At 40.3% G+C, this 25,299-nt stretch overlaps 3 protein-coding genes across 5 annotated transcripts; 1 reads left to right on the top strand and 2 right to left on the bottom strand.

Annotated features, from left to right (window-relative positions):
* Window positions 1–10,526: 10,526 nt before the first annotated feature.
* Window positions 10,527–11,346, top strand: LOC126585099 (uncharacterized). Its single transcript, XM_050249491.1, has 2 exons — window positions 10,527–10,743; window positions 11,020–11,346. The coding sequence occupies exons 1-2, from the start codon at window positions 10,625–10,627 to the stop codon at window positions 11,258–11,260; spliced, it is 360 nt and encodes a 119-aa protein (XP_050105448.1). The 5' UTR covers window positions 10,527–10,624; the 3' UTR covers window positions 11,261–11,346.
* A 2,776-nt stretch (window positions 11,347–14,122) lies between these two features.
* Window positions 14,123–21,004, bottom strand: LOC126585788 (uncharacterized). Of its 2 annotated transcripts, XR_007610654.1 has the most exons (15): window positions 20,743–21,004; window positions 19,866–20,021; window positions 19,621–19,737; window positions 19,450–19,534; window positions 19,019–19,127; window positions 18,817–18,884; window positions 18,592–18,711; window positions 17,455–18,515; window positions 17,020–17,220; window positions 16,870–16,930; window positions 16,359–16,472; window positions 15,790–15,903; window positions 15,574–15,680; window positions 15,113–15,191; window positions 14,123–14,503 (listed from the first exon to the last, which is right to left on the bottom strand). XR_007610654.1 is itself a non-coding variant. In XM_050250317.1 (14 exons), exons 1-13 carry the CDS (start codon window positions 20,832–20,834, stop codon window positions 15,582–15,584), a joined length of 2,397 nt encoding a protein of 798 aa, XP_050106274.1. In that variant the 5' UTR covers window positions 20,835–21,004; the 3' UTR covers window positions 14,123–14,503; window positions 15,574–15,581. The 2 variants fall into 2 exon arrangements, 1 of the variants encoding a protein (XP_050106274.1); XM_050250317.1 differs by lacking the exon at window positions 15,113–15,191.
* Window positions 21,005–21,586: 582 nt separating this feature from the next.
* LOC126585789 (WD repeat-containing protein WDS homolog) lies at window positions 21,587–25,265 on the bottom strand. 2 transcript variants are annotated; one of them, XM_050250319.1, is made up of 5 exons: window positions 24,565–25,265; window positions 23,570–24,421; window positions 23,340–23,441; window positions 22,080–22,715; window positions 21,587–21,968 (listed from the first exon to the last, which is right to left on the bottom strand). In XM_050250319.1, the coding sequence occupies exons 2-5, from the start codon at window positions 24,212–24,214 to the stop codon at window positions 21,783–21,785; spliced, it is 1,569 nt and encodes a 522-aa protein (XP_050106276.1). In that variant the 5' UTR covers window positions 24,215–24,421; window positions 24,565–25,265; the 3' UTR covers window positions 21,587–21,782. The 2 variants fall into 2 exon arrangements, with proteins under 2 accessions (XP_050106276.1, XP_050106275.1); XM_050250318.1 differs by having other exon boundaries at window positions 23,570–25,265.
* Window positions 25,266–25,299: the final 34 nt, after the last annotated feature.

Genomic DNA, 25,299 nt, shown 5'->3' with positions numbered 1-25,299 from the left:
TCTATTGGTTAAATGAAATGAATGAAATTGGCTTCTATTTATAGAATTTTCCAAGGCCTAATTTTGAATATAATATTCCAGATGAAATAAGTCGTTTCTGCCAGGTGTTGACACGTGTCTTGTTTGATGACTTTTTTTACTCATTTCAATTTTTCGTCGAGTCACACGCTACGTGTAAAATTTATGTAATACATGAGCGTTGAAACTTTGATTTATCGGTCAACATTTATTTACCAAAATTTCGATGTCTACAAATGCCCCCACTTCAAGGCGCATCGTATACATGTGCTTGTCGCATGTAGGAGATGCGTTTTGAAGTCCCTTAATGTAGATGTCGATCCAAAGGCCGTCGAGGCTTAATCTTGAATTGGGTTGGAGATTTCTTCAAGGGTCGTTGATGCTTGATCTTGAATTGGGCTTGAGATTTCTTCAATGGCCGTTGAGGCTTGATCTTGAATTGGGTTGAAAATTTCTTCAAGGGCCGTCGAGGCTTGATCTTGAATTGGGCTTGAGATTTCTTCAAGGGCCGTTGAGGCTTGATTTTGAAGGTTGAAATTGGACCACAAGAAGCTTCATGTGGTAGATGATCTTTGGATTTGGTAGTGGGTGAATTGGCACGTATTGTTTTTTGCACTTTGTTGACTTTCCACAGCTTTGATCTTGAACTGGGTTGGAGGATTTTCTGGATTCCTCCAATTGTTGACTTTCCTTAGCTTATTCTTGAACTGGATTTGATTTAAGGGTGGTGGACGCTTAATCTTGAATCGGACTTGTGATTTCCTCAAGGGTCATCGATGCTTGATCTTGAATTTGGCTGGAAGCTTCTTCAAGGGTCGTTGATGCTTGATTCTTGAAGGTTGACTCGAACACATGGCAAGCAGGCACGAGGTGAAGGTGACGACTTGTAGCTTTGTTCAATCTTTCTAATTCACACCTGAGCAGTTTGGTCAACGGTATGATATTCAAGATTGATGGGCTCTTCTTCCAGTTGGTGGCTTGATCTTTAATGATTTGATTCAAGGGTAGTGAATCGGCACGTGCAGCCCATAACGCCTAGCGAGTCAACCCAAGAATTTGAGGGTCAAAACGAGTCTTCCACCCAGAATGATTACAACCCTGATGATATGAGATACTTTTGATTTTGAAGAAGTAGCGGATGAATTGGCACATGCTTTGTTGTGCTTGTCTCCATATGCTTCAATGTATCATTTTCCCTTGCCTTATCTATTCTTCTGGCAGAATGTGGCATCTTCTCGAGTTCCTCAGCTCAGACTCCTTCTGCTGAGTTGACTGTGCAGGCTGCATTCTTCTCTGCTTGTTTCTTTTGCACGTTGTCTCCACATGCTACAAGGTATCATTTTCACTTGCCTTATCTGTTCTCCAGGCAGATGTGGCAGCTTCTTTGGAAGTACAGCATCAATGGAAGACGAGTACTCGAAAGCAGTGCTAGGTAGGCAATCAGGGAAAGGTTTCAAGCAGTCGATTCTTTACTCGAGTTTGAGTGGAGGTTCCGGCACATTGCTTTCTTTATCTTTGTCTTTGCAGGTAAGAACAAGGACAAAGGAAAAGACAGGGAGAACGCATGATATGAGATACTCTTGCTTTCTACCCTGGTGATATGAGATACTTTTGCTTTGGTGTCATTTGTTTGCAGAGGTACCCCAAGGAATAAGGAACACTGAGTGACTCGAGAGGCTTCGTTGGGAAGGCATTCTCGGAGATGAAGAAAGGTTCTGTATGTCTGCCTTGCTATGGAGGGTGAAGGTGGACAGTTATAGGAAGTTCTTTAATACCTGTAAAGGTACTATTCTTTCACTCGTGTCGGCAACCATTGAGTGATTGATCAGTATGGCTTCACGTGCTTTCTTTTTCATCAGAAATCTTCGACAAATTGTCCGTAATTTCTGCCAAGCTGAGTGTGCATGTGACATGTGTTGACGAGGCTGAAAAAGGTTGGCGCCTCTTCGATATCTGGGATCGGCGCTTTGACAAATTGCCCGTGATTTCCGCAAAGCTGAGTTTGCGTGTGACGGGTGCTGACGCGTTTGGAAAAGCAAGTTCCTCTCCGATTTTTGAATTGGCCTCTTCGAATTCTGAGCTCGCCTCTTCGATCTCTGAAATCCCGTCGAGTGTTGATTTTTATAGAGACATGCAGTTCGTTTCAAAGCACATTTGAATTTTTTGCTTGTAGAAACTCTTTTCTTGCACTTCTAAGATCTTGATTTGTCCGACCTCTTATTTCTTCAACACCTTTGAAAATATCTGGACCCTCTGACCGTCGTTTTGACTTGAACCTTGGTGAAGAGGCAGTCTCGCCTTCTCCAGACAACATATGGCGCTCATCCTTCATATCCCCTACTGGTCCTCTTACCGTTGGGGATTCGGTGATGAAGAATGATATGACCGCTGCGGTGGTGGCCCGGAACCTTGTCACTCCCAAAGATAACAGACTGCTTTCCAAACGGTCTGATGAGTTGGCTATTAATGATTCTCTGGCTCTCAGTGTGCAGTGTGCAAGTTCTGTGTCTAATATGGACCAACGTTTATTTGCTCGAACCCGTCAAGTTGAATCATTGGCCGCTGAAGTGATGAGTCTCAAACAGGAGATTAGAGGGCTCAAGCATGAGAATAAACAATTGCACAGACTCGCACATAACTATGCTACAAACATGAAGATGAAGATTGACCAGATGCAGGAATCTGATGGTCAGATTTTACTTGATCATCAGAGGTTTATGGGTTTGTTCCAAAAACAGTTGCCTTCGTCTTTTGGGACTGTACCGCGTAATGAAACTCCGAATGATCAACCTTCAGCTCCTCTTCTTCCTAGAGTTCCGCCGAGTGATGAGGTGCCACGTGATCAACCTTTGTGAAAGCTCTCTATTGTTTGCTGCTTGCACATTTGTAAATTTTTTTTGTTTGCATGTAGAATGCATTTTTATGTAATCTTTCCAGAGAAATAAATAAAATGGATTTTATTTCTCTCAATGCAATTTTTTTTTTTTTTTACTCATGTAAAAAATGTTCATTTATGTAAAATTTTGTTAGAGAAATAAATAAAATGGGCTTTATTTCTCTCAATGCAATTATTATATTTTTTTTATACATATTACATTATATATATGCACACACCGCACCATCATGACCCTTTTTTTTATTTTTATTTTTTTTTAATTTTCTTTCGGTGCTAGCCACCACCACTTTCTTTTGCATGCACCATTCCACATCTTTTCATCATTTTTTTTTCTTCTTTCATGGTGCTGAGGCACCACCTTTGCTTTTCCCTTTTCTTTCTTTTCCTTTCGCGGTGCTTACACCCACCATCACTAATGAAATGATGGTCCTTATACTCATACCGCACCATGATATATATATATATTATTTTTTTTCTTTATATACGGTGCTATGTAAGGCTGGGTTTGTGGGTGAAAACCCAGGCCGAGCTCGAGAGATGACGAAGGAGGAGGGGCTGCACTTACTGCTGAAGTTGATGGGCAGAAGGAGAGGGCCTCGGAGCACCGGTTCTTTAGCCTTGGAGGGCACGGGGTCGAGCTTGGAGCTGGAGACTCGATGAGCTGATGGTTTTGAGGATGTCAGATGGTGACTTTCGCCCCGACTCAGGTTGCTAGCCATGCACAAAAGTTCTTTTTGCGCTGGAACACGACATATTTCCTCTCTGCCCAGAGAGAGTCGTCAGCCTTCAATCATCGCCACCGTCATTTTCAAGCTTTTCGACTCCAGCTGGCCTCTCCACCTTCATCACCGTATCGGGGCAGAGAGCACTGAACAATCCACTCGTCATGGAAGTCGAAGCTCAAGAATCCAATTCCCAAAACAATGCCGTCGTCAGCTCCTCCTGCGAGATCACATCTGCATCGAAGCAAGAAGCCCTCTTCTTCGTTAAATCCCACAACTGAAACCTTGATGCTGCCGTTTCCATATTTCAGGACAACAATGCCGCCGTCCTCGCCGCTGCTACCGAGCTCGGAGTCGAGAATCACGCTGCTGGTGCTGACATTGCTGATGATGTTGAGGCCGAATCAAATGTTGCTGAGCATGAGAAGCACACCAACCTTCGAACCCAAGACCTTCCACCTGAGCGAAACATGGAAGCCATTTGTGGTGCAGCGACGGTGGTGTTCGCATATCTTAGGTCTGAGGATGAGCAATCGAAGTTGGCATCGCCGCCGAGGCCAAATGTGGTGAGTACGAGGTTGGTGAGGAATGACACGGGTCCAGTGGTTGCTGGAATTGGGTTGCGCCGGCGCTGAAGAAAACGGAGGAAGCAGAGTGGCATTGTCTTGTTCAGTGGGCTCCTCGAGGAAGCTGGGATCCTCGTCCTCGGCGTCGGTCGGGTGCGCTGAGAAGAATGAGAAAGGGTTAAGAACAAGTGGATGAGGTGGAGGGCATAACAGACCCGAGGGGGATGACAGATTGGGCTTGGAGGGAGAGGGACGACAAGTTGGAGCTTGGGCCTGGATATGTGGCTGGGCTCGCTAGCTTTGGAGAGATGAGCCTGGACGGAACGAGAACTTGCAGGAAGTGGGAAGGAATTTGGGCTTAGAGGCTGTCACTAGGGCCTGGATGACCTCATTTTGAGAGGCTTGCTGCTGATGCATATATATATATATATATATATATATATATATATACCATTTATTATATTATTTTCTTTTAATTATTTATTTATTTATTATTATTATTATTTTTTACATGTGCTCCCTGCATTCATGGATTTCCTTGCTGTTTTGATGGATTACCCATGTTCACAGTTGGTGGCAGCTTCTTGTGAATATACAATTAGCGATGGAGTGGGCAGGATGTGGGTGTAACTGTCCAAAAGACTGCAGCGGGGCTTCGCTGTGTAGTGCCTCTTGATCATAGTTTTCCCTTGTTGGTGCGCTGCCGTGTGGTGTTGTGCAAGAGACTGCAGTGGGGATTTGCTGTGTAGTTCCTTTGATCATAGTTTTCCCTCGGTGGTGCCTTTGCCGTGTGGTGCTGTGCAAGAGACTGCAATGGGGATTTAATGTGTAGTGCCTTTGATCACAGTTTTCCCTCGGTGGTGCCTTTGTCGTGTGGTACTATGCAAGAGACTGCAGTGGGGATTTGCTGTGTAGTGCCTTTGATCACAGTTTTCCCTCGTTGGTGCCTTTGCCGTGTGGTGCCGTGATAGAGACTGCAGCGGGGATTTGCTGTGTAGTGCCTTTGATCACAGTTTTCACCGGTAGTGCCTTTGATCACTGTTTTCCCTCGGTGGTGACGTTGTCGTGCATATTGACCTTGCCGCTTGCCGTCGTTGCTTGTTGTTGCTTGTTGTCACTGGAGTTTGAGGCAAAATGTAAGGCGTCAAGCTTCATGATCGGCTAGTCGTTTGACGGCGGTTATTGAAGTTCTTCATCGATATTGATCATGGTGGCCAGAATGCACTGTTGTTGCTGCTTGGAGCTCGTTCCAGTATGTCACTTTTTACCGTGTGGGGTTGTGCAAAAGACTGCAGCGAGTTTATGCTGTGTAGTGCCTTTTGTTATAACTTTCCTCAGAGGTGACGTTGCCGTGCACACCGACCATGCCGCCTGCCAACTCATTCCTTTAAAGAAATAAAGTATTCGTATTTTGAATTTGCTCTTTATTCTTCAAAGCGTTCATGTTTTTGTTTTTGTTAATGATGTGATTGTACTTGAAGTTTTAAAGTTTCAAGTTGCCTACGTACCCTCGGTTGAGGAGGGATCAAGTCATGACGTAGTTCAAATACATTTTTTTTTGTGCCGTACGCAACTTCAACTCGTGCAGGCAAGGAGCTTTTGGTGCCGTTTGCAGTTTCAACTTGTGCAGGCAATGAACGTTTGTTGCCTTGTACAGTTTAGGCTCATACAGGCGAGGAGCTTTTGTTGTCCCCTTTTATGCTCGTGCAGACAAGGAGCTTTGGTTCGTGCAGTTTAAGCTCGTGCGAACAAGGAGCATTGGTGTTGCCTTTTAGGCTCATGCGAACGAGGAGCATTGTTGGTTCGTCAAACGATCCGAGAGAGTCGTTCCTCGCAATCTTCATAGCATGGAGTCTTGACTGAGTAGTTGAAGAAGTCTTCTGGGAAGATGTCACGCATCGTGATGGGGATGGATGATCTTCGTGTCAAAGTTTCATTATCTCCAACACTTTCACATTGTTCTGGAGGTTGACAGGAGCTGTTTTGCCCCCTTTCCCATTGGTGAACTTGTGGAAGAGATGGTTGCTGCTTGGAGAGGCGTTCCTCGCAATCTTTATAGCAAGGAGCCTTGACCGAGTAGCTGAATAATTTTCTGATGAAGAAGAGATCGCTCATGGTCGATATTTGTGTCGAAATTTCCTCATCTTCAACACTTTCACATCGCTTTGGAGGTTGGCGAAAGCTGCTTTGCCCCCTTTCTTATTGGTGCACTTGTGGAGAAGACATATGCTTCTTGTGCAGTTTCTTCGGAGTGACACGAGTCCATCCTTCAACTTCACTCAGCTTGACTGGCATGGTTTTGGAGCATGCCTTCAGCGATTGAGGTGAAGATTTTGAGTTGACAGAGTTGGAAGTGACGTCTTCTTCTGGGATTTCGTCTTATTTGTCTTCTTGGGCCTCCTCTTCAGTGAGGTCTTCTTGGGTTTGTTGGCGTGAAGATTGGCCGGTGTAGATGATGGTGTGCCTCCTTACCTTCAGTGGTCCTTTTGTGTCAACCTCCAAAGTTGCTTGGCGCTTCATCCTTGAAGGAATCAAGCTTTGAACATCGTCTTTTCCTACTAGACTGTCGAGCTTTTCTTCCTTTGGCGTTGTCTTCCTGTTTCTAGAAGGCTTCTTAGTTTCTTCAAGTCTGTCTGAAGTCGATAGTTGTGGAGGAGATCTAGCTGTGCCGCTTTGTTTCTTGGGTTTTGATAACCTTTCAAAAACAGATCTTTGCGGTGTTGGCGTCATAAGCCTTTTGAAGACGAAAGTTCGTTCTCGACCACTAATGCGATCAAGCACCGAAATTCTAGGTTTTAAATGATTCAGCTTGTCGAAGACTGAAGTTCGAGGGGCGGGTTTAGGCTCCTCTTTTGGCCTTGTGGCTTGTGGTCTTGGCTTCTTCATTTTTTTGTAGGTTGGCGATGTCCACCCTTTCTTATCACCAGTATATGCATCTTGGTTACTTGCCCCTGGTGATGGTTGTGTAGGAGGTACCGTGTGACTGGAACATTGACGGGAATGGTCATGCATGCTTCGGAGATGCACAGGATCGAGTGATCCAAACACGATAGTAGTAGTGTGTGCCGCAACCGTGTCTTCGAGGTCAAGCTCGATTTTCCCTTGTTGTGCTAGCTTCAGGATGAGATTTTTCAGTACGAAGCACTTTTCCGTTGGATGACTGATGAAACGGTGGAATTTACAGTACCTTGGACTATCAGTACGATTCATCTCTTCCGGCCATCTGCATTCAGGTAGGTCGATCATCTTTTTGTCAAGCAAGTCTTTCAACATGGCAACTACATCAGAGTCAGGGAATGGATACGTCTTCTCTTCGAGCTCATTCAAAGTGCGTCTACGCATCTTTTGATCACGAAAAGCTTCGGCTTGAATCGCCTTACCTCGTGTAGGGATTTTGAAATGAGCTGTGTTGACCGTCATTGCTTCCTTGGTGGGTTTCCACGCAGTCTTCTCCACCTTTGGACCAACAACTTTGTCATTCTTGTAGTCGGCGATTGGTTCTTTCTTCCCATGATGGGCGATGCTTAACTCCATGTCATGGGCGCGAGTGGCCAATTCCTCGAAGGTCTATGGTTTAATGCCTTGAAGGATGTATTGCAAACCCCATTGCATGCCTTGGATGCACATCTCGATTGAAGAGGTTTTCGAAAGCCTGTCTTTACAGTCGAGGCTTAGAGTGTGCCATCTGTTGATGTAGTCAATGACTGGCTCGTCCTTCCATTGCTTTATGCTCGTTAGCTCTAGCATGCTCACAGTGCGGCGGGTGCTGTAGAAGCGGTTGAGGAATTCCCACTCCAATTGCTCCCAGCTGTTGATGGACTCAGGTTCTAGGTCTGTGTACCACTCAAAGGTGTTTCCTTTCAGCGAGCGCACAAACTGCTTGGCTAGGTAATCCCCTTCGGTCCTTGCGTTGTTGCAAGTTTCAACAAAGTGGGCAACGTGCTATTTCGGGTTTCCCTTTTCATCAAATTGCATGAATTTTGGCGGTTGATAACCCCTCGGCATCCTTAAGGCGTCAATCTTCTTTGAATACGGCTTCGAGTACAACCCGAAGGTATTTGAGCTCAATTCGTACTATGCCTTGATGGTGTTGGTGATCATCTCCTGCAGCTGCTAGATAGAAAGAGATCCCATGAGTGTCGCTGCTTGGTCTGGCTTCGGCTTCACATCGATTTTCTCCACATGAGGCTCTTCTTCTTCACCAGCTCATCTCTTTAGTGGGTCGGGGTTCTCGCCGTCCTATGGCTCCAGTCGGCTGACAAGTACAGCAATTTGCAAGTCTTTTTCTTCCACAATCCGTGTTAGCCTTGCGATCGCTTCATTCATTTGAGCTAGTTGTTCTTCGATGGAGGTAACGCCGATGGTCATGACTTGTGCAACCAATAGACATGACTTTCCTTTAGATATCCAAGATGCTGACGAAGAACGTCGTTGGCTGCTTTGGGATGTCATCTTGTGTGCCTCAGCAGCATGCTTCGGTGCCCCCAACAAGGTCAGGTTGATGACGGACTCACGCCTTTGATGCTCTCCTTGTTTCTTTAGCAGCACCAACTTTGAAGTGGCATGTTGAGGAACAGTTGTGGCGCCAATGGATTATCCGTTCACGGCAAAAATGCTCAGGATTCTTCCCTTGGTGGTTGCGAAAAAAGCTTGTTCCTTGCTTGATGCCATTGACTTTGAGGTGTGTTTGGATTCCTTGAACGAAGAAAGAGATGAGAGGTAAAGATAGTCCCATTGAGCGTGCCAAATTTGTGAACACGAAATTTTCCTGAAACAAGAGAGACAAGAACATGTGCACAAAATAATATTTGTATTTGATGATTTTGGGTTACAATCTCTCTCATATTTGATCATCTGATTCGATCTCCGTAAGGTGTTGATTTATGGATGTGCGATTGATCCAAAGGGTCGTTGGGCTTGATCTAAGGATGAACGTTCTTTAAGGGTCGTGGGCTTGATCTTTGGAGGTGGATTTGAGCGGATCTTCAAGGAGCCGTTGGGGCTTGATCTTGAGGATGAGTGTTTCTTCAAGGGCCGTTGAGGCTTGATCTTGAATAATGGTGATGAACGAATCTTCAAAGGCTTTTGGGCTTGATCTTGAAGAACAGTGATGAACAGATCTTCAAGGGCTTTTGGGCTTGATCTTGAAGAACGGTTGGATGTATGGATTTGTCGACGTTGTTGATCCAAATGGCTGTTGGGGCTTGATCTTAGGATGAACGGATGATGAACGATGAACACTTTCTTCAAGGGCCGTCGGGGCTTGATCTTGAATTGGTGGAAGTTCTTCAAGGGCCTTTGGGGCTTGATCTTGAATTGGTGGAAGTTCTTCAAAGGAGTCGTCGGGGCTTGATCTTGAAGGTGGATGATTGTTGATCCAAGGGCCGTCGGGGCTTGATCTTGGAAGAACGATGAACGAAGAACGAAGAAGGTTTTCTTGATTCTTCGGGAACCCGGATGCTTGAAAGCTTCAGAGTTTCAGAGCTTTAGAGCTTCAAGGTGTAATATCTATTAGTTAAATGAAATGAATGAATTGGCTTCTATTCATAAAAAATTTCAAGGACTAATTTTGAATATAATATTCCAGATGAAATAAGTCGTTTCTGCCAGGTGTTGACACGTGTCTTGTTTGATGACTTTTCCAACTCATTTCAATTTTTCGTTGAGTCACACGCTACGTGTAAAATTTATGTAATACATGAGTGTTGAAACTTTGATTTATCGGTCAACATTTATTTACCAAAATTTCGATGTCTACAGAAACACTTTAAAGTAATAGTCTATACTGGAATAAATTTTTTAAAGTTAAAAAAAATTTGGTCCCAATTTGGGAAGCAGTTATGTATTGAAATAAATTATGTATGGTAATAATTTTTTTTATTTTTTTTTTGGTCTGATTTAACGAAACCCGTCTCCATATACTTATAAATGTCATTGAGGACAAAAAAATGCGGAGGTTTGGTTCGATCAAGCCGACTAGTATTGGAAATAAGCCATAGTGCAATAAATAATATTTTCTAACCACACGTCTATTAAATAATAACTTTTAAAAAGTTATAAAATTTGTTTGATCCCAATTCGTACAATTTTAAAATTTGTTTGATCCCAATTCTCATACCTTGTAAAAGATTCCCTTTTTCTGAAGCTTCTCGAAAAACCCTTACAATAATAATATGAGATTTTTTGATATAGATCTAAAGTAACAAAAAATTAGACCTATTTCAAAAGTTAAAAGTCACTAAAAATTAAACTTGTTTCAAAAGTAGGCCTACAAAATTGACCATATTCCAAATTCTCCCTAATATTATATATATGTAGCTCAAAAATTCAACCAAAAAAAAAAAAAGAAGTCTAGAAGATATATTCCATTCTTCCAACTCATATTCCATCCTCTCAAACAACCATTCCTTCTTAATATTTTCATGGCTGCAGAACCCTCCTCATCAGCAAGTTCCTCATCATCTTCAGACCTAAGAATCATAGTTGAAAGAAACCCTTCTGAATCTCGCTTATCCCAACTGGACATCAAGTGCTGGCCCAAGTAAGTCTCTCCCTCTCTCCCTCTCCCTCTCTCAATAAATAGAGGATTAGGCGCGATTAGCTCTTTGTGCCAATTAGAGTCACAAGTGAGCCACTTTAAGCCCTAAATAAGTGAGGACTAAAATAATAAAAGATCAATCATTGCTCAAGAGGATTAGGCGTGATTAGCTCCTCAGTGCACATAGTTGCCATCTCTCTCTCTCTCTCAAGTATATATAACTTAGGTTTTTTTTTTTAAGGTTTATTTATGATTTGTTTTGGAATTATGAATTTACAGATGGGGTTGCTCGCCGGGGAAGTACCAGCTGAAGTTTGATGCAGAGGAGACGTGTTATTTGTTGAAGGGAAGAGTGAAGGCGTATTATCCAAAAGGGTCGTCGGAATATGTCGAGTTTGGAGCTGGAGATCTTGTCACCATCCCAAAGGGACTCACCTGCACTTGGGATGTTTCTCTTGCTGTTGATAAACACTACAAATTCGAATCTTCTTTTTCTGCTTCTTCTTCTTCTTCTTCTTAATTATTATTATCATCATTAATCCATAATTATTGTCTTCTTTTGCTCATAATTTATTCATATTGATTATTGTCTTCTTTTGCTCATAATTTATTCATATTTTTCGATATTTTATTATTTTATTATTTTATTTTTCTAGGGTTAGTGAATTTAGTGAGAGATGGATATCTTGTAGTAGTGGCCTAAAGAAGGAGAACAATTAGTCAATGCATGTCCCATTGGAACTAATCCTCTTTACGTATTCGAGATCGCCTTTAATGTTCCTTTGACTGGTCAAATATGATATTTTAGAAAGAGAAAACCAAAGAAATTCAACTATTTGTGGGCAATGATATTGACACCCGCCTGTTCTTCTGGTTTTTTTTGGCTTACAAACGTAACAAATATGATAAATTATAAGAAAAACTAATGAAAAGGGTTTGAAGACTTTGAATTTTAATGATAAGAACAAAATAAATAGTACCATGATTGACTTTTTAGTGTAAAAATGTGATTTTTCGTTAAAGTGAACAGTACCGCGTAAAGAAGCTAAAAATGTTGAAGACTGTAACCCAAGAACACAGAGTACTGGTCGTTAGCTCATACCTCTACAGAAATCACATGGATTTGTAAAGCTTTCAAATATATTGGATTTCCCCTACCTCAAAATCCTCATCTCTAGTGTGATAATATTTCTTTAATCTCTTTAGCTTCTAACCCTGTTTTCCATGCCCGAACTAAACATGTTGAAATTGACTATCATTACATCCGTGAGCTTGTTCTTGCTCAACTTATCAAGATTCAATATGTTTGTAGTCAAGATCAATTGGTAGACATTCATACAAAGTCCCGGTCTTGGCAGAGATTCTTATATCTTCAATCCAAGCTTTCTCTTGGTCCTTTCGATGCTTCCAAGTTCAGCTTGAGGGGGTGTAAAGAAGCTAAAATTGAATCATCAAAGTGTTGATAAGAATGGTTTATAGTTTGTTATGCTGTTTTGTAAATGGTTAGTTTGGTTATGGGTATAAGTGTAATATGCTAGAATACCCAATACTATATATAACAAACTCTGTTGTAATTATACATTACATTGAATGAAAGGAAAGCCTTCAGATTCTATACAACATGCTTTTCGTTAAAACTCTCTAAATTATATATTACCCTCTCTTCTGGTCCTCTCTCCTCTTATTTTCATTCTTTTCTCTTCCCTTCCCTTTGCTTTTTGTCTTTTTGTCCGCATAAAAAATTCAATATAAGATGTTAACGTGGCTTAATCGTAACCGTTCAAGTAAAATGGGAGAAAATGAGAGAGATTAAAGGATGAGAGAATCCTATTATGGGTCAGATTTGAGTTTTTTTTTTATCTATGTGGTACAAATTTTGTGGGGCCTGAGACGATCACGTTGACATATAACGGTGAAGCTGACGGAAATTTTATCGGATGTATAAAACTAAAATATAATAATAAGTAATGTACAAGATTGAAATGTTTTAAAGAAGCTATATATGGTTGTAACTTCACTTAAGAGGGTAAAATAAAATGTAATTTAACCCAGACAGGTATTTGCACAAGGTAGTGCTATTTACACACTTTTTTTTTTATTTTTTTTAATTTTGCACACATCTTTGTAATTTTTTTTCCATTAATTTTTTCCAATTCTTTCATATGACAACCAAAAATTGAGAGAGGTGTGTGAAAGATAAAAATGAATTTGTTGATAGCACCACCCTTTACGCAATATCACCTAGACTTTTGCTAGTGTGCGTATTTACCACTTGATTTTTTTATTTACAACCTAGACTTTGCATTATGTTACAACGTATTATCTACTTTTAAAATTTCTGTTAACTGATAGTGTGGCAACATAGTCGCTACATTTAATGTTTACGTGGATCCAACGTGTGCACCACTTGGACACAATTTAATTTTGAAAACAAAAATTAGAAAGAAAAACAAAAAAGAACCCTAATAATTGTAGTGGCTCCTACGCGTAGGCCCCCTTTAATCTCCCCCACCAGCTTCCCACCCCACACCCTTCAACTTAACCACATCGACCACTCCTCTTTCTCATTGCTTCCAAATTTGTGGAGTATAGCTGGGAGTTTCAGAAGTCGTGAATCAAATGCGACTCGATCAAGTTGGTCGGTGGTTCCACCAGGAATTGTTGGTTTCATATAGAAATAGCAGGAAAATGGGGTCGTATTGATTGATGAAGGAAAGATATCATTTTTTTATTTTTTATTTTTTATATTGATTTATATTTTCTTTATTGTAGCCCTATGTTGTATATGTTAATTAACAAAATTTGTAACTATAGGTGGTGCATTGCTACATAATACAAAGTTCGGGTTGTAAATAATAAAATTTGAAAGTTCAAGTGGAATCGCACACCAGCAAAAGTCCAAGTAGTATATGTGCAAATTCCCCTAACAATAACGACTACCATTTATTTCTGAATAATTTATCCTAAAAAGTTTAGCTATTAATTTGAACGCAATATACAAATAAATTATCAATATGAAGATTGGTTAAGATTATTATTTGTATGTGACCGCAATTAACAACCTTGGCCAACAATTTTGTCAATACAATGTCTCAAACCATTTAGCAAGAAAGAAACACTCTAATTTAATAACATGTTAGATTGTCAAATCAATGCAGAAACGTTATGGCTTCAATTAACAATCTGACAACCCAACATATTCGACTACCTAGCAAGAAAGCATACCCTAACATCGAGTGATGGGGGAAACGTTTTGTGTTGGAAGTATTAGGGTTTCTTATTTTGGTAAAAGGATGGTACAAGTCCAATAGACCAAAACTTTTGTTTGGACAAAGTTTACTCTAGGGCTTCAAATCCCATCCTTTTTTGTTGACGCAAAAGCTGGACCAAGATTTTTGGATTTTTTTTGTTTGGAATTACAGACACAGAGAAGCAGTCTCCATATCAAAATTGCACTTCACAATTAGATAAGAGTTACATGAATACAAAATCGACTTCGAACGGTCTGTTGATTGACCAAACACGGGTTTATGTACAAGCACGAAACTTCAATCTCACTTTGTTGTCACCCGTAAATGCGTAAACTCCGCCATCAACCTCAATGAAGCTGGTTGTGCAATCTTTCAGGACCCCCGACGCCAGCTTCCCCTGCTGATTAGAACTGTGGTTTGAGAGAAGCACGCATAGGGTTAGAACTATGTGGCTCCAACTGCAGAAGCTGTTTTATGGATTTGCTTTCCCAATATCTACATTGCCATGGATCCTGCAACCAAAAAACCATTCAAACAAAAGATGTAAGGCGGACGATTACTCCCAAAATACGAAAATATACGATGCTCATAAAATCTGGATTGCAACAGTCTCGGTAAAATGCATTTTGTATCGACTGCAGAGTAAATTTACAGGACTCAAAGCAGGGGAAGTGGAAAAAGAGATGCTACACGTTCTAGTCTAGTTTTTATAACTTAGCCTCTTCCGAATTACTAGACATGGAAATTATAGAGCAATCACATACAGATGATACGATTATATGGAAACTTCCATCCAAAGCCACAAACATCAAACAAAACCAAACACCAGTACTCGAAACCCTAATGTATTAGATTGAAGCCAACAAACACAAATAGTCAAATACACATCAAATTTTTAACCAATTGATACGATCCAAAACCATCCCCAGAACTATAAAAGTCAAAATAAATATATAAGTACATAAATAACCCTCAATTTATGATACCAATAACACCTCCCCTCCCCCCACCCTCCAAAAATAAACAAAAGGAAACAAAAGCCAATAAAAATCAAACCCAAGTTCGCAAATTATTATAAAGGTAAGCATGCAAACATTGAACTTATAGGAAAATATATCTACCTGAGGGAAAAAGGCTAGGCTTTTGGAGTTTATAATATATATGCTCAGCAAGCAATCTCTGAACCATTTCCCTCAATATCTGAACAAAGAAGAGGAATTCAATTCTAGTGAGATTAAATTTTGGAACGGTTTCTGAGTTTCTGAGAGAGAGAGGGAGGGAGAGAGAGAGAGAGAGAGAGAGAGAGAGATGTCAAAGTGAAGTTCCAATAGATTGCATGCAGTGAATAATTGAGTCAAATAGGTGGTATGGGCATATAAGAACACAACAGTTGACAACAAACACTATATTTTTTCAATCAACACATACACACCAACTTTAATTGTGTACCGAATGTAAAGATTTTCAAATGGTAACATTATCACCCGCCAAACCCGGCACCCCAACTTATGACTTTATTGACCCCTTATAATGACACAAGGAAAACTCATGAAGAAACATGAAAGGAAGAATATGCTACAACCTTGCTGACTATACTGCAACAGCTGTATTTTCCTCTGTAAAGTATTTTGGTCCAACGAAATTTTCATCATGGGTACCATCAAACTGGAGTACCCTAAGCTTCCCTTCCTGCAATTCATAGAAAATTAGTATTGTAAATGTCAAACAAAACTTCTAGAAAAGAACAAAAGAGCAGTAGATTGATCATTGCAAGATTTCTGAAACGTCAGAAGCACACCTTGGTCCCATAAACCAGACCTCCACCAGCAAAGGGATGAAAGCAAGCAACATTAACCTCATCCTCTGCACTGGGAAGTACTCTCACAAGTTCCATGTCTGAAACTCTGTAAACCTATATATGGTAATTAAGAGTGCGCCAAAGTAAAACTTTAGTAACAATAGTAAACAACATGCCAACTGAGACAGTGCTGACATGTTAAAATATTAAGCAGAAATATATCTGCAGTGCTTTTCATTTTCCAATTAAATAAAAAGGAAAAACAGAAAAAGAAAAAGTTCACTCGATTTTGAATTTTTATTCATCACTCTGTCATAAGCATTGAAAAACAAGTTCAACCATTGTGCCTTCGCAATATCACCAAGTAGGCACACTATTACATTCCTTGAATGAAAACCATCCAGCATTTTACGCTTTCTAACTTATATGTCTACAAAAAGAAAGCATATGTCAACGAATGGTACTTTTTGCCAACTAATACTTTCCCAAAGAACAAACAACACGCAGAAAGTGAGATAAAATAATATCTATTCAGTTACGGAACAAGAGGGAAGACTCTGGACGCTCACCTCAAGAACAGTGTAAATAGGTAAGGTTGTATCCCCATCAATGACAATACTTTTAAGAAGAGAACCATGGCGTCGACCATAAGCCAATAATATGTGCTCAGACGTGGGGGAGAACTGCAGGCACAACATAAAGCACAGAGGCTCAACTCAAAATATCCTTCCCACATCGAAAGCAAAAGTACCAGTAGTTGGAATTTACGCTAAATCAACTATAAGTACCAAAGCAACAGGAACATATACAATTTATTGTCAGTGGCAAATGACAATAGATGGTAGGCTAAACAGCTTCCAGAAATAGACATATAAGATTAAACCAAAAAGAAAGTCATTATCCAACTTAAACCTGCATAATTATTAACCATGAGTTTCGACCTTATCATTCATAGAACAAGAGGTCAAGGATCCAAATCATGTTAGAAAATGAGTCCAAGGTAATAAAAGCATGGTACAAGGCACCAGTGAATAAATCGAAACAAAAGCAAATAGCAGTCAAATTTTCAATGAAACTAACTTGGATTGAAGTCAAACAATGTGCTGCTCTAATAGCCCGAGACACAAGTATCAAACCAAATCTGCACGAGATAGTTGAATAACTCATATGTAAGATGTTGATAAAAGAATAATGGAAATAAGAAAGTTGACGAAAGGATTAGAAGTTTACGTGGCTTCCTCAAGTGAATATATGCGAAGCTCATACATAACTTGGTGCGCTGAGATTGGGTGGCGAGTCGGGGATGTTGCAATTCCAGAATCCTGAGGAACTGGACTTTGTAGTCCAGGGTCAGCTTCCGTATGAGGAAGCATGCACGCAACACAGGCAGCTAAAAATCTCCCACAAGGGGAGAAATGAGCACCCATTTCACTGCAAAAGCATATGCAACACAAAGAAGTTGTAACATAAACATAATTGCAAGCTAAGCACAAAAAATCCACAAAATGCATCTGATTACAACTGTTTTCAATATAGATGTGAGTGCTAGAAGATATTGTAAATTTGCAATCAATTATTAAGCCATGTAGAAGAATGAATAAGATTACAAAGAGAAAGCTGGAAAAAGAAAACGAAAAAAAAGGAATACCAAAAATGTTCACATACCTGCAAAGAACAGCATGGGGAACAGTTAAACGACATCTTTCATCATTCAGCAGAGCAGAAGGATTTTTTATATCATGCGACCATACTCTTAGTTTTACAGTGCATGGTAATTCTGCAGCTGCTGCTGCAGCCATTAATGTATCAATATCAGACTGGATTCTACTAATAATGGGCTGAGCATCATTCTCATCGGGTTGGGTATTTAAGGCAGTACTATCCCCTGATTCTGGTCCAGAGAAGTGGAACCGTGGATAATGCTGCAAATCAGATCTTCCAGAAAGCCCAGATACACTGCGCCTTCCTGGCAATGCCAAAGAAGCTACCACATCCGCCACATTATGCGCAGACAGATGCGACACCAAACTAGAAGAACCCATAGACTGAGCTACATTGTCAAGCCCACCACGATTTAGAGGAAGCATTGAGGGAAAACTAGCTTGGCTTTGACCTGTTAACCACCCTTGGAGAAAAGGTAGCTCCCAGAATGCAGGATCTCTATATGGAAACGTCCTATAAGGTTGCCCAGATTCAGTAAAACCAGGATGATTTGAAGTATTTTCAACTCTAATATTCGCAGAATCAAAATTAGTCAAGCTTCCATGCTGGCTTCCCCCTACAGCCGGCATCTCATCAGTCTCCATTGCATCTCCTGTGCGGTTACAAATACCACTTCTCGTTCCATTAAGGAAAGAATTATCTGCATTGCCTTCAGCGTTGAGATTGGAAACAGTTGGATCTGATGGAAATGTCTCCATTGGAGAAATTGTGGTAGTATCCTGCTCTGCTGCATTTGCATCTGCTTGAAACTGCATTGAAGCAGAGGTGACTTGCATGCTATTTGATCCAGCAGGCCCGTTTTCAGGCTGCATTACTATTCTTGGATCATCTACACATGGCAGCACGAAGACAAAAGGCAAGGACATAAGTGGTAGTTCAGTAGCCAAACTAAGACGTTCACTAGAATCAGCGTTTGCCACAAAAACAGCAGGAGATGGATAATGCACGTAGCCGGGAGATGTTGCTTGAGACATTGAGGAATCTGAAGAGTCAAGATCATTGACCTGCATATCAGTTCAATAATGTAACCTATACGATATCAGGAATGAATAATCATTTAAATACCCTCTGGAAAATTACCTCAGCAGTTAAGAGGAATGGAGCAGCTTGGGGGTGAAAATGCACTGCTCGAAGGGAACGCCATGTTTTCAATACCATGTCTGGAGAAGAAGGTTCCCCATTGTATTTCCATATAAACAACTGAAACCATATTTTCTATGTCAGTGTTATCAAAACATATATGCCCATTACTAATCATCAAGGACTTATATGATATAACAAAGAACTGTCATAAAAAATCAACACCTTGTGTCCTGATGCAACAGCTAGGAGTTCCCCTTTGGCATGAAAAGCAATAGATGCAATAGGTCGATCTAGGAAGAGATTCATAAAGGGATATGAACTATGTCAGAATTCTAGGAAAAATACAATGTGTCAAAAAAAAAAAATAAATAAAAAAAAAAGCTGCACTACTAAATTTGTAAGACATTGAAATTTCAGAAATTACAGAAATCACGAGAGCCGATACAATCTGATGTGTTTAAATCCCATAAGCGAACTTCATGATCCAAACTTCCACTAGCAATTATTTCTGGATTCAGAGGATGAAACCTAACCTGTAAGAATGCCATTAGTTACATCCACGTCAAAACAATAACACAATTTGGTGGTTCGATTTTGGCTGTACTGAAAAACACATGCCCCAGAAGCAACTACTGCAGCCATTAATTAATTAATTAATTAAACATTTTGGACCAGCTAATTGGTACATAATATTTCAAATAAATGGGATAAGATTATTTAATTTGTATCTGGTTTTTCAGCAGACTTCTATTTACATAGATTTCACTTTTGGCTAAGAAGTTCAAAGAGAAGGATGCAAATATTAGGAAGAAAATGAAGAATAAATAGATCTGCAATTGCACAAGCCATACGTACCACCCAAGGTGTCCTTCTATGGCCGCTCAAAACCTTTACGCATCTGCCAGTTAGGCAATCAATTATCTTTACAGTGTGGTCACCACTGCGAGAATGAAAAGATTTGAAATAGAGTCAAAATCAGAAATAAGTATTCAAATCTAAATAAGTGAACAAAATGAGATAACTTACTGTGTAGAAGCAAGTTTTCTTCCATCGGGGCTGAATGCTGCTGCAATGGTAGACCTTGGAGGAGGCACTAAATCACAATACTTGGCTGACAAGTGCCGCAGTGACTCTGCTTCAACCCTGAAAGATCAATGAAATAAAGATTCAATAAATACTGCATGGCATCTTTGATAACCTCATATAGAAGGTACAAAAAACCTCACACCCAAACCTGCTTGAAAATAGTTAAAAAAGAGAATGGTTGTTACCATGAGAGAAGGCCACGTTTTGCATCTCTTGTTGCTTCACCCTTAGGCCCATAGGAGGAACTAGCTTTCCTTTTAGAAGTTTCTCCCCACCCCCTTCTGGGCACATGTTTTGCTCTAGGTGAAATCTCCCTTCGTGCTAGCAAGCCAACCACGTTTCTGCCACAGACAAAATTAAAAAGTTCACTTGTTTAGGAGTATTATGATGTTAATTCACATGTAAACTTTCACTATTTATGAAATGAAACGTTTGAAATAATCAAGGAAAAATTATTATTTCAAAAAGGTATAAAAATCTCTCTATTTATGGTCGATCTTTTAATAATATATAATACCAACAATTCCCACCAAGTAGTCAAATCCGAATCTATCGTTTTAAATCAACATCTCAAACTGCAGCCTTGCAGTATTTGCCCTATTCCAGAGCCATAGCTATACAATCAATTCACTTCTGAAGCGTATAAGCGGTCCAAGCCCATCGGTGCTGATCCATTCTTATGCCCTATGTACCTTCGATCATTAACACCGAACCGTCCTATGTACTCAAGACTGTATCATAATTCGAACAAGCATTTCGCACAAACCAACAGAATTGGAAAGCTACATTGAACTTGAAATCTATAAAGCGCAACTAACCACTAAGATAGGATAATTTCAAATTAAACGAAAATAAAAAAACTGAATTAAAATATCCAACTAAAACTAAACACGACGATTATCGGACTGGAGATTCCTAATTACAATAATATAACTCAAATTCAACACTTGCAAGAATCAAATTTAGCCAAATCCAAAATCGCAGATGCATACGGATCGAATTACAGCAAACAAACAAAACCCTAACGCAATTCAGGGACGATTGAGGGATTCGAATTCTGACCTGCAGGGAAGATGCTCGGAGGACGGAGGGGGAGAAATCGGGGTCTGATCCAACGGCCGCGAAGGTCCTGCCATCGTAAGATCGGACTTCATGGGAATTTCGCCGAACTTGCGACCCCAATTTTGGAATTTGAATTTTGAGGAGAATTCTGCGAAATCTCAATCCGAGGAGAGAGAAAATTTAGGAGAGAAAATCGAGGCTCTCTCGCTCTCTCTGATGCGGGAAGAAGAAGAGTCTATTCCTCTCTCATTCCTATGTACTTCCTTCGTCGATTTTACCAAAGGCCGAATGCGCAGTCGCTGCGTTTTTACCAAAATGCCCTTCTGATTCCCTCCCTTACTTTCTACTTCCTAATTCCAACCGTCCATCTGAATTTCTCGAGGGTTCTTATTGCGCCACATCAGCGTAAACATTTTAAATGTTTTAAATCAAAACGTTATGTCGTTTGTCTCCTTCATGTCACGAATAAATCATGACCATCCATCACGCATCGTCTAGCGTATTAACTTTCTAACACTAAATCATACCCGATTGATTTGGTATAGTATCATAGTAACATCTCGTTGGTTGACGTTCTTCTCAACCGGCCTCCTATTGTTTGTTTCGGTTTTGGAGTGTTTTCTTGCTTCCTTACTTTTGGGTTGTGAGGGAAACACAGCAAACTGGAAATAGGAAACAGGTTTTAGGATCTCAACAGTGCCCCTACCACTAGGTACAGTAGACTTGGGTGGCACGGCAAAAGTTGGGTTCGTACCACCGTACGTCACTAGTTCTTAATTTAGCGATATTCAAATCTCTCGTCTCCATTGATGGAAAAGCAAAAGAAAAGCAAAGCTAACAGATATTTAATAGCACAACACGCTTCCAATTTACTTCCAACATTATGTTCACAGAGACTAAAATTAAGGATCTAAAAATGGAAATCTACACCAAAATTTTCAAAAAACATATTCACAAACTCATTGATGAATAGGAGCTTGAAAATAACAAGGGCTATATCTACAGAAGGCGACGGATGTAAAACTGGAGACGTGATCTTTTCAACAGAGCTTCTGAGGTTGAATCTTATTAGGTCGGCTAGACCCCCATATGCGGATGGTATGATCGTCGCTTGCTGATGCCAGCATCTGCGGTCTCTTAAGATTCCAACTCACACAGTTCACGGTCATTAAATGCCCACGCAAAACCTCTATCGGCCTAGAGTTTCTTCGGTTCCAAATGTATACCTAGACAAGATAATGATTTGAACTTTGTGAGGTTCCGTTTGGTTCATTGGTACAAGAATGATTTGTATATCTGCAGAACTCTAGGTAAATTCACAAATTCGGGAAGCATACCTGTGAATTCTCACTACCACTGGCAATAAATGTGCTGTTCAATCCACCAAAGCAGGAGCGTATCACATACTTGCTCTGCTTGTGGCCCATGTACTTCAGTGGCTTTTCCCACTCCCCGGCAACATCCCACATATGAATCTCCTGGCTATTTAGGTTGACAATAAAGAACTTGCAGTCCCCCGAAATTGAAAGGGATGTGATAGAATGGTCTTCTGAGATGACGCGTTCAGCATTTGTTCCCACATTTAAAATCCGAATTTCTTTATCAGAGAAAATGCTGATAAGATTTTCCCCATCTGGTGTCACAGCAAGATCTAAAATCTTGGGCATCCTCATCCCTCTCCATGCTTTTAACTCATTGCCATCGCAATCCCACATGTAGATGCCCTTTTCAGGGTCGGAACTGCCACACACAAGTCGCTTTGAGTCGGGAAACCAAGCACATGAGCTGACAATGAAGCCAGGATCCCCAAATGTATGCTTGCATGTACCTGTTTCCACATCCCATAGCTTGAGGACTTCAACATTTCCACATGTAAGCAACTTTGAGTCATCAGGGCTCCATGCTAGAAAGGATACCGGTTTGTGGTGACTTCGCAGGGTATGATTTAATGTCACCCTACCATCCTCCAAAACCTGGCCCAGAATGGCAGAATTAATGTCAGAAACCCTAACATCTTGGCATCTTCTAGTTATTCCAGTTAGTATCTTATTTTGTCATTTTTTGCACACACTTTTTAAGCATTCAGTTCATACAAACATGAAAGTCCTATTTAAAGTAACAATCATAAAAGTTAGGATCCTGTATAGCGTTTATATCTGTTTTGCATGATTGAAACTATATTAACATTGCCACAATACCTCTGGGAACAATACAAATGCTTTTACTGCATTACCAAAATTTAATGATTAAACATACACCTCTTTGGATCATGCATTCCTCCACGTGACACAATGTGTTATATTGAAGTAGCTTAAAAACAGATTCCTTCCTACAAACCTCTTACTAAAACAGAATAAACTATTTTTCTTTCCTTATAAATTTAGAGAATACTAAAAGCAGGATTTTTCATGATCTCAAAAGATTATCTTTTCCCTTTTCTACTTCTTATCCACAATTTTTTATGCATGAAGACCACACTTCCACCAAATAAGTAAAACATCATGCGCTTTAATATATTAATCATCATTGAAACTTTAGTATCAAAGCAATATTCAATAAGTTGAATAAAAACTTATACGGATATAATTCTATGGTACCTTCCATATGATGGCTGTGCAATCACTTGACGAAGAGGCCAAATACTTCCCGTTATTAGAAAATTGTACAAACCACACTTCATTCTTATGCTCAGTCAAAATCTGCTCCAGGGAAAACAAGTGTTCATGCGTATGTCAGTCCTCCAACAGAAGAACATATGAGCAAACAAAAGTAAAACTCTCATAACTTCAATTTTCAAAACATAAGCATTATTGCTGGCAAATCACACCTGAACAGTTTCAGTAGGGATCTGGTCCCTACCACATAAATGGTCAGCATAAAGTGAAACTGCATCCGACAAATTGTGATACATACATGAATCAATCTGGGACAAAACAGCGGTTTCAACCAGATGTTCCAACCTGTTCTCAGGCAGCGTGATTGGTGGAGGAAGCAATTTTTCCAATTCCTGCAATAGTTCTTTTCGCAACTCACAGACAGCAATATCGTCTGTCTTGCTCTGCTCCATTTCCTTTGCGGAAAGGATGATCCGAGCCAGGTTGTGAACCTTACTTCTGTCTACATGTAATGCTGACACCTCTTTCTGCAAAATGGCCAAAGCCAATTTGTCATCCCCGCAACTCAAATACTCCAAAAGGCATTGTTTGAATACAAGAAACAAAGCAGCAGCTCGGGTCTCATCTGTCAAATCCTGAGCGGTATTAAGCGTATCAACACAACCATCCCAATTCCCGCTTGATATCTGTGATTCCAGCATTTGAAAATCATCGGATTTGCACGAAATGCCAGACTCCAACTCCAAGCATGAAGCAGACTTCTCATAGCCAATTGAAAGCAGGCATTGAATTATTATCCTTACAAACTCATGTTTCTTAACTAGGCCTTTTGAGCCAAGCCTAGGCGAACCCTCCATCAGCAATGGAGTTTGGCAAATCCTTTAATGGTTTGATGAACTTCCTAGCCTTTTACAGTCAAAGATCCCCATTCCTTCCACCAGCCATGAAATCAGAAGAGAAAGCAAACATTCTGCCAATTGCCAAATTTCACACCTCCTATCTCGAATTTCCAGTAATGGAGGATTCCGAACGACCAATCTTGAAAAGAATTCGACTTTATATCTCTGTAACCAAATACCCCAAACCTAAGAAAATCAACTTTATAACCCTTCACTCTGCAAAGAGGCTCCCTAAAACCCAAAACCTCCAATTTTGTATTCAAACAACAAAGGCAGCAAAACCGAACAAAGTTTAAACGAAAGCGTACCAAGTCAAGGGAAGCTCTCAAATCTCAATGCCCAAAAGTCCTCATTGAGAAAGCACTCATACTCTGCAGAGAAGCTCCCTAGAACCCCACTTCCAATTCTGAATTCAAACAACAAAATTTACTGCCAAACAAAAGCTCAAACGAAAACGTACCAGCACAACAGAAGAGCTCAATTCTCATTTCTCAATGCCCAGAAGTCCTTACGCGAAAAGCACTTGTACCTCAAATGAAGCTGCCAGCTTTACCATCCTAACCCATAAGCCCAAAAAACACAGAAACCAACACAAAAATAGTATCCACCTAAAATCCCTCAATTCCGAAAAACCTTCAAATGGCAATTAAACAAATTCAGATAAAACTGGAAAAATTAAAACGAACCCAGAACAACTCCGATCTCGGAGAGAATAACCCTAGAGCCCGATACGCCGAAAACTGCCATGGCTATTCAGAAGAATCCAACGAACCCAGAAGAGCATGGAGCTCGTAGAGGAAGAAAGAACGATAATTCGAAAACCGGTAGGAATTTTTGGCGGTGGGAAGATTAGATAGGATTCGTGGAGAAAAATTGGAAAAAACTGTAAATTTGTGAGGGTGGATTGGAATTTTGGGAAGCAGCAAAGTAGCAGTCAATGGGAGAGATTCACAGAGTTTAACCATCGTTTGCTTCGTTTTGAGGGAAAGACCGGGTCCCAGTTTATCTTCTGGTTTATTCCAACAAGATTAAACCGCACGTCG

The sequence above is a fragment of the Malus sylvestris genome, chromosome 10 (genome assembly GCF_916048215.2).
Source record: "Malus sylvestris chromosome 10, drMalSylv7.2, whole genome shotgun sequence".
In the NCBI taxonomy this organism is placed as follows: Eukaryota; Viridiplantae; Streptophyta; class Magnoliopsida; order Rosales; family Rosaceae; genus Malus; species Malus sylvestris.
This window is presented reverse-complemented; position numbering and strand designations above follow the sequence as displayed.